Raw genomic sequence first — 9,174 nt, 5'->3', positions numbered from 1 at the left:
TGTGCTATTCTTTTACCTCTGATTCGTAGCACATTGTTCTGCCGTGATCATCACCACGTATGCAAACACTCTATCCACTGAAAACATCCTTTAGGTTAGATTTGATTTGAAAATTTAGGGTTAGGTCTCCGCCGAACTCATCTCGGACCGACCGAGTTCTAGAAATCGGTCTCACCGATTTGGCCTAGGCCATTGCACTTGCACTTTTGGTCTGACCAAAAACTATAAATCGGTGCGACCGAGTTTGATTCTCTATGAAACCCTAGCAGTCTCGGTGCCACCGAACTGTGACTCGGTCTGACCGAGTTCACTAGTTTAGGTTCCAAAAGCTGCTTCGGTATCACCGAGTTTACAATCCCATTGGTGACTCGTCTAAAAAAACGTAACTCAACAGCACAAAATACTACATTGATGGGATGTTAGAAAATGATAAAAACTTTAAAAAATAAAATCGTTCGAGAGGTAGTTATATTACTACATCTACTAGTTAGGAAAATTTGAAAACTTCAATTTGGACATGTTTTGCAAAAAGTGTAGGGAAAAATGTAAAACGGCTATAACTTTTGCATACGATGTCAGAAAAAAAAAGTATAATATATCAAAAAATTCAGCACGAAAATCCGCATCCGATTTTGACAGCCTATGGCCTGTTTGCAATTTTTTAGAATTCTCAAATTCCAAAAGGAAAAAAAGATATGTAAAAATTTCAGTTTTTTTGGTTAAATCTGGTCAAACTATGGTCAAACTACTTATTCAAGAAGTATTAATGTTACTACATAATTATTCAAGAATATTAGTGTTACTAAATAATTATTTCAATTTTTTGAATTTTGGTCAAATCTGGTCAAACTATGGTCAAACTTATTCAAGAAATATTAGTGTTACTAAATAATTATTGTTTTTTAGAATAATAGTTTCAAACTCAAACGGTGAAATGTGTGACCTAATGCTCAAGCTAAACTGCTGAGGGTTAATAGGATTGACAGCTTACATTTGTCAGGAAAACAACAAGTGCAGACTTGGAAAGTAGAGGGAATAGAACTCCGAATTTAAGCGTGCTCAGGCTGGGGGAGTGAGAGGATGGGTGACCGACCGGGAAGTTAGACGATTTGGAATGAGTGATCCACACTTGAGTAGTTAAGAGGAGTGATTAGAGACTAAATCATCAAATAATTCAGAAAATCGAAGAAAAAATCAAATCTTTTCTCCAGAATTTTCAAAAAAATTCAAAAAAAAACCTTTAATACCGGTTGGCCTTTAGTGGCGGTTCGTGCCGAACCGGTACTAAAGGGGAGGGGCCTTTAGTCTCCACTCTTTAGTGCCGGTTGCAGAACCGGCACTAAAGGCCCTTACGAACCGGTGATAAAGCTCCGTTTTCTACTAGTGAAGAGACTGAAATTTCAGACTTCAACAATTTTATGAATTGTACAGATGAATTCGAATTAGCCAATATAATGTATTTTCATTCATTTTAGCTCATTTATTAAATATAAACGTGTGCCATATTTTACCTTTAATTTGTGCACATTCAGTCAAGATGGTCCCACGTGTCAGGGCACATGTGGTGCTCCACTTCGACTATTTTTTTTTCTTCTATAGCCGGTTTCTCCACCCGTTCCACCACACAATCGGTTCATTATCCGGTTCGGCCCAGATCATCGACAACATGCCGCCGCCATCGGCCGCCGCGAGGTGGTCAATGAGCTGCGAACACGAGAAACGGATGCCCGAGAAACACGACGGGCGGAAGCACGGGCTCAGCTTTCACTTGAATCCTATCTTGGCGAGCTTTAGAATGGCTAAAACTAATATTTTGTGTAAATAATAGTTATAGTAATATATTTATGTATCCCCAAAATGATTAAACTTAACCAAACAAAACATTGGTTAGCCGTTTTGAATTAGGCTCAGGGCTTGGTATTTTCACCTGGGCTTTGTTAAACCTGGCCCAAAATCTAGCCCAGCCTGGGGTATGTCTAATTCAACCAGCCGTAGGTGATATCAAATCGTACATGAGCGATGATGTAAAAAAGAACCATACATGCGTTGACATATACTCATCACATTATCTTAAATTCTGGTTCTTACATCACCATCCAAGACCTACTAGTCAATGTGATTGCGTGGGTCGGAGGATAACCTCCAACCCCTCCAGCCCCAGCGCGCACTTTGGGTCGAGCCATGTACCAGGAGCCTATGTTTTTCCTTTCTTTTTTTTTATTTTTCCCTTTTTATTTTCTATTTATTTTTTCCTTCAATTTTTTGCATTTTCACCGAATTTTTAAGAATGATCAAGAATTTTAAAAAATTCTCACAATTTGAAATATTTTTCCAGAGTTCAAAAATGTTCGTGAATTTGAAAAATTGTTCTCATATTTACAAAAAAGGAATTTTAAAAAATATTAAAAATTTGGAAAATTGTTCCTGGATTTAAAAAACGTTGATGAATTTAAAAAATTCTCCCTATTTCATAAATGTTCAGAATTTTTAAAATTCTCCAAATTACAAAAACTTTCATGAATTTGATTTTTTTCTCATATTTCGAAAATTTTACAAAAATCCAAATAATGTTTACTAATTTGTAAAATTGTTTCTAAAATTCTAGAAATATTCTAAATTTTAAAAAGTTCCAAAATTTGAAAAAAATAACTGTTCACATATTAGAAAAATATTATTTCATTCCAAAAATATGTGCCGAATTTTTATAAATATTCCTAAAATTTAATAAATACAAATGGAAACTGAAAAAAGAAGGAAACACACACAAAAAACCAGTTGAGGGAAGGAAACTGGGCCCTTTGGCCTACTGCAGCACGGATCTGTTCCTCATCGATCCGAAGGACGCTTAATGCTGCAGAGACCACGTGCCTCCCTTGCGACCACGTGGCACATCATAATTTTCTCTTCCTCTCCCTTAGCAAAATAGCAATGTATATTTATTTATTTTTGTCTAGATTACAGTATCTCTTGGTTCGAATTTAACCCTTCTCTGTGTTGTTTGTCCTAAATATTTTTGGGTTACAACAGTTGTATGTATGAAATTGTGCCTAGTGGATTAAATCGTATTTAATTAGATTTAATTGTACTCCCTCCATAAAGAAAATATAAGATCATTTAGATCACTATTTTAGTGATCGAAATACTCTGATATTTCTTGACAGAGGGAGTATGTGTTTGGGCAAAACGTCAGGCATTAGCTATTGTTTTAACTTGTAATTAGATATACTTCATTGGCTTCATAATTTTTGATATCTTATTTGTTAAGTGCAGATAATGGACAGTTTCTTCTAAAAAGAAATGCACCATCACAAGATGCTCCAGAAGACATGAATTGGGAGGAGGAGATTCAATATGATCCAGGCAAAAGGAAATTGATAGAATATTAAGTGATGATGTTATTTGTGTTATCTGGAGAAAGAAGAAACATGAAAGGTCATCAATGATCATGTGGTTGAGTATTTCATGTCTCGGAGGAATAGATTATACTAAAGGTAATTTTTTTAAAAAATAGCAAATTTAAGTACTTTGATTTGGGCATTTTATTATGTTCTACTTGAAATTTTGATTCTAGTTTTTATATTGTAGGTTAATGAACCATGATATGTGATGATGTGTTTTATTTTGAGAATGCTAGACCTTTTCAAGTAATTTTGTCATTTTTTTAGCATTATATTTAAGCAATTTGGCTGTTGCATTTTGTTTTATAAATCGACTTCTATTATGTTTGGTAATCCGTATTACAAGCTATGACCGACCTTTATTTAATGCATCCACGCTTGAAATTTTTCTTCATGGTTAAGTGGTGCATCAGGGTAAGATTAGCTCCAGCTCCGCCCCTGCTCATCTGCAGCAAGAGTATCAAGGAGGCCCCCTACGTACGCCCGGAAACCCGCGCTGAAATGAAGGTGGTGGACATGCCCTGCATCTGCCTCGTCCTCACCGCCGCCAACAAGCAGATCATCAGCGTCCAAAAGTTCATCCGCTGCTTTGTTATGCTTATTATTGGAATTTCCATTAGTGAAAGAAAATAGCACATTATAGCGTGCTGGAGAATAACTCGTTAATGTGTGTCGCTATAGCGTGCTAATAGCAAATCTTATGTGTGTCGCTATTTTTTGCTATAATGCGCTATTTTTTCAATGAATCTGGCACGTTGGTAATTTTGCAGCTTACACCGTCGTGGCGCCACCGCCGCAGTCGCCATCCAAGCATGCGTGAGAGAGTTCTGACCATGGGGTCGTGCCAGGGAAAGGCGAGGGAAGGAGTGATCGTGGCAGAATAAACTGAATATAAGTGTGTGCGTGCGTGCGTGCCTGTATGCCGAGCTAGTGAGCTATCATAGAATGTACCTTCTGCCATTCTGCTATTACTCTGAACAAACGGCCGCAGTTGCTACAGATGTTGAATTTCTTTTATACCCAGTAATTCCCGGAGCATATGTCCCTCCAGCCCTCTGAATAAATAAGCTAGACAATGATAACACAAATATATGGCATTCAAAACTGGTGCATGCACATACTAGACTGAAATACAAATTCATGGGTAATAGAAACCGTTGATTAGGATATAACAACTCCAAGCATAAGCTACTAACTGCGAAGGCAGATAAGAGATACGGTACAAACTAAAAGCAACAATAACAGGGGCAAGACGATGCTACTTATTATTGCTCCTCAGGCCTTCCACGGAAGGCTCTCCGACTACCTCTAGCACACCGGATTATTGGCCGACAATCACTCACTGGCGCCGGTGCAGGAAACCCTACACTCTACTAGGTCAAATACTAAAAAATGAAGCTGCTGTAAACTGGAGGCCATTAGTCGGTCACCATCTTCATGTCAGGGTCGTAGCGGCCTTGGTTCCCGGAAATGGACCAGCCCACCGGAGCATATGAAGCGTGAGTCGGATGGCCTGCATTGTTGAACGCGCTGCCATTGGGCCCCATGGGGCTCCCTGGGTCGTCAGAGTGGTCGCTCGATGTTCCATCTGATGGAGTAGCAGCAGCTGAGGCCGCACCAAAGCCAGCAGCAGTCTGCATCGGCGCAGATGTTAACATCGGCACAGATGTGGGCTCGCGTTTCGGTTGTTCTTCCTTGGGCTTTTTGTTACCTTCAGCGATGAAGCTGCCCACCACAACCTGAAACACAACATGGTAACCTGTCACCGATGGCCTAATTTGGATGCAAAGATGCCAGTTGACAACAAAGTGCAAAGAACGTCAACAAACCTGGACAGGCGTTGCAGCCATAAGCATTCCTGCAACACAGCCTCCTACAATACGCCCATCGCTTCCAGCCAGAGCAACACTCAGACCACCTGTCCTGCTACGAGTGTCACCATCCTCTGCCAGCAGAAATGAGCCCGACAGAGAGAGAATATCAAAGTGGCCCTGTGACACATAACAGTATATAGGTAATGAATGTATTTTTACATACTGATGACTTTGTATCACACAAAACTGACATTGCATTACAACAGTATTAAGTAATGTGGTGTGACTCTGTAGTCTGACCACATGAAGGAACCAATAAACTATCACAGGGTCTAGAAAACCTGGTGCCTTTAACATGAATAGTTAGTGATTTGCATATTAGACATTTATCATGGGAGAATGAAAACAGATTAAATTTTCTGACATGTTTTCATGTAACTTGACAAACTGGGATGTAAACTTAAACTGCATATTAGACATTTCAGTTCTATCATCAGAGACTATTTTCACAAGAACAGACAAGATAAACAAACTCCATATTTGGCTCACAAAGACTGTTAGCAGACAGTACTAGCAACACAAGGAAGTAACGGAAACAGAATGTAGCAGAAATATGAACATTCAGTAAAACGACCGTATAGGCTTAATTTGTTACTCCTAAATAATAAGCAAACATTCAGTCAACAATAGGCCAGCAGAGTGCAGGCTACAGAATTATATGCTAGAACACGTCCAAATCATAGGTCCGTTGACAGCTGTGATGCTATGCAGGTCTTTGAACCTGAACATTACCACTTCACAAAAATAACAAGAAGCAAAAAGCAAACAATGCCTCTGAGATCTTAGCAAGTTGGGCCTTGACGTACCTCATATGTCACTATGCCACCAGAGGTTGCTGGTTGACGGAGTGTTGCTGTGCACAGCGCACCGTTTGCTGAGATTATACATGTAGTACGTGGGCCTTGTTGTGAAAAAGACATTATTTTCGAAGCAACATCCTGCAAGCAAGATGATTTAAAGCATAAACGCCCACGGTGAGGTAGATAGTCTGAAATCCAGGGACAGGCAAGGAATAACTTCAGCAAATATCTATTAAAGGAGGATGTAGATTGGTACTGCAGAATAATGACAGGTATCCAAGTAACGCCAGGAGAATGGAATCCAGCCTAAGATAGAACCGACAGTTATTTATTACTCATACTCTCCTACTAGTAGTTTTGTAAGACCATCCTTTAAGAATTGTGCCATTCATCCTGTGGATCAGCAGCAAGTTCAAGTTGGATACTATGTAATAAATATGCAGTAATGGCATGGATCCATGGGAAGACCGAAAACAGTTGTAGCAAGAAAACAGAAGTAAAGAGGATAAAATATTCAAAAGATGCTCAAGGGTCCACTCAGTGCTATGATTTACTTCTTGCTGTTTGTACCAGGAGCCACATAATATACACTCTGTTCTTAGCTCTTCCATGGAAGTGATTAATTTCAACGTAAAGTAGTATGCTCATGAATAATATAATGCTGACAGGTTCTGTTCTCAACCAAGAGTGGTAGCCAGCAGGGCAATCTACGACCGCACAACTAATGTCCAAAAGCAACTTAGGAACAACCAGAGCACGCGATAGACATCAGAGAGGACGGAGCATTTTTCAAGTACTCCCTCCATTTTTATTTAGTCCGCGTATTAGCTTTCGTCAAAGTCAAGCTTTGTAAACTTTGACAAAGTTTATAAATAAAAATATTAACATATACAATAACAAATCAATACCATTAGATTTATTATTGAATGCACTTTCACATCATATAAATTTGTTATGGTAAATGTTTATATTGTTTTTTATAAACTTGGTCAAATTTTATAAAGTTTGACTTCAGCCAACTCTAATATGCAGAGTAAATAAAAACCGAAGGAGTACCTCATTAGGCTTGACAGTTATTATGTGAGGAGTAAATGATGTCCCAGCTGAACCTACAATTCAGTAAACACAATATCATAGTCAGCACAAAAAAATGTCCAAAGAAGGCCATCGAATTATAATCAAACGTGATAAACTGCAATTAACATGATACTCCTATATTGCCCGGAAGGATAATTTTAATTAATTGAATTGGCAGAATATTTACCACCCTTTTATCTTGCAAAAACACAAAAGTAAACACAGTTTGTGACATGATAGAAAAATGAGCAAAATAATAATAATAACCCATAGAAGAATATTCCTAAAAAAGTAAGGCAACCGAAGACCTGAGCTCGCTTCTATATTATATGAGTGCTCTGTGCATAACTAACATAAAGCAGAGGTGTACTTCCCACATTGTTTAAATGCCTGCACTATTGCGTCCTATTTAATTCCTTTACAATGTGGAGAAATCCTTACAAAGTTAATGGTGGCAAACATGTAGAAAGGCATACAGTACTGCATGCTTTTATTCAGCACAAGCTGCTGCTGAGTAAACACTGATCTTTCTGAATTCAGATGTGAACCAACGCGGGTGCGGCCAAAATTACCTAAGGCATCGAGCTGTTTCTTTTTGCCAGATCCCGGGGGCCGTCCTCTGCGCTTCCCGTCAGGATTCGAGTTGGAGCCCGCGCCACCAGACTGCCCTCCCGCCTCGGCCTTCACCGCCGAGCCCATGGTCCCGTCCGGCCCGTACTTCCTCGGCCGCCCCCTCTTCTTCTTCACGAGCTCCCCGCCGCTGCCGCTGCCGCTGACGCTGACCACCCGGGCGCCGCCGCCGCCGCCGACGGGCTGCGGCATGCCCGGCGGGGTGGAATCGGGCCGGTACATGGCGAGCGGCGGCATGTCCGCGGGCTTCATTGCCGCCGGCGAGGCGCCGGGCGACGCCATGGGGTTGAAGGCGAGCGGCATCCCGTGCATGACGCTGGCGGAGCCCGGCGGCATCGCGCCGTAGGCGTGCTGCGGCATCATGACGCCGGGGGCCACCGGCGGCGGCGAGCTCACGCGCGGCGCCTGCGTCTGCGGCTGCTGCGGCGCCTGCGTCGGCGTCTGTTGCTGCGGCGGCGGCGGCAGCGGCAGCGGCGTCGGCGTCTGCTGCTGCTGCTGATCCCGGCCGTCCATCTCGCGGCGAAACCCTAGGCCCGTCCCCCACGAATCCGACGCGCTCCCCTCGGCCGGCCCGCGCCGCGCGTCGTCGCTCCGGGCAGCGCGCGCGCGCGGTTGGCGGCGGTTGTACGTGAAGGTGAACCACCTCTGCGCTCAAAAAACTAATCGAGGAAATCGAGACTCAATAAAATACGCAGGGAAAATGGGGAAAGCGGAGGCGGATTTGTTGCGTGGAAAGAAAAATCGATCTGGGAGTAAAACTGGGGGAGGGAGGGAGGGGGACGGGAGTTACCTGCCCTCGGGGGTCGGATCGGAACAGATCTGCTGGCTGCAGGAGAAATCGCGAAATATCGAGCAATAAATCCGCCCCCAGCCCCCCTCCTCGCGTGCTCTTACCGGCCGGACAAAAATAGCCTCGGTTTCCTTTTTCATTGGGCAAATTATTCTTACATGTGGGACCTTCCAAGAAAAAAACACCCTTACAAAAAGTGTTATCTATAAATTTTAGAGCGTTGCTACACATACCACAGTATTTGTATGATTTCTGTACGAAGTAGCAGGGCCACCGTTGATCAACGCTTGCTCAAGGTGGGTTCACGGTGGATTGCACTATCGTACCAAATCGGACGAGCTTTCATTGTATATGAGGCAATTCCGTAAATTTTATCGGGAATGTTATGGAGCGAACATGCTCTGAGAAGAGTTTTCTGAGCGAACGCCATCTGCTGCGTCCGATCTCCTCGCACGAATCTCAACACATGAGTGTGGCAACTCTTGTGAGCACCAATTCGCTATCCGCTCTTCCTGAGCGAATGCTGCAAAACGTTTGCTCCAACCAACCCCTAAACCAACGATGCAAATCTTGAACAAGTAGCATTCTTCTATATAAGCATCACA

General features: G+C 42.0%; 1 protein-coding gene across 1 annotated transcript; it reads right to left on the bottom strand.

Moving 5' to 3' along the window:
* Window positions 1-4,477: 4,477 nt before the first annotated feature.
* On the bottom strand, window positions 4,478-8,672 carry LOC109767977 (uncharacterized). Its single transcript, XM_020326715.4, has 6 exons — window positions 8,570-8,672; window positions 7,722-8,438; window positions 7,129-7,181; window positions 6,079-6,210; window positions 5,228-5,389; window positions 4,478-5,137 (listed from the first exon to the last, which is right to left on the bottom strand). The coding sequence occupies exons 2-6, from the start codon at window positions 8,290-8,292 to the stop codon at window positions 4,817-4,819; spliced, it is 1,239 nt and encodes a 412-aa protein (XP_020182304.1). The 5' UTR covers window positions 8,293-8,438; window positions 8,570-8,672; the 3' UTR covers window positions 4,478-4,816.
* Between the last annotated feature and the right edge of the window lie 502 nt (window positions 8,673-9,174).

This window comes from Aegilops tauschii, chromosome 2 (assembly GCF_002575655.3).
Source record: "Aegilops tauschii subsp. strangulata cultivar AL8/78 chromosome 2, Aet v6.0, whole genome shotgun sequence".
Classification (NCBI taxonomy): domain Eukaryota; kingdom Viridiplantae; phylum Streptophyta; class Magnoliopsida; order Poales; family Poaceae; genus Aegilops; species Aegilops tauschii.
The sequence above is the reverse complement of the archived record's forward strand: the minus strand, read 5'-3'. Positions and strand labels throughout refer to the sequence as shown.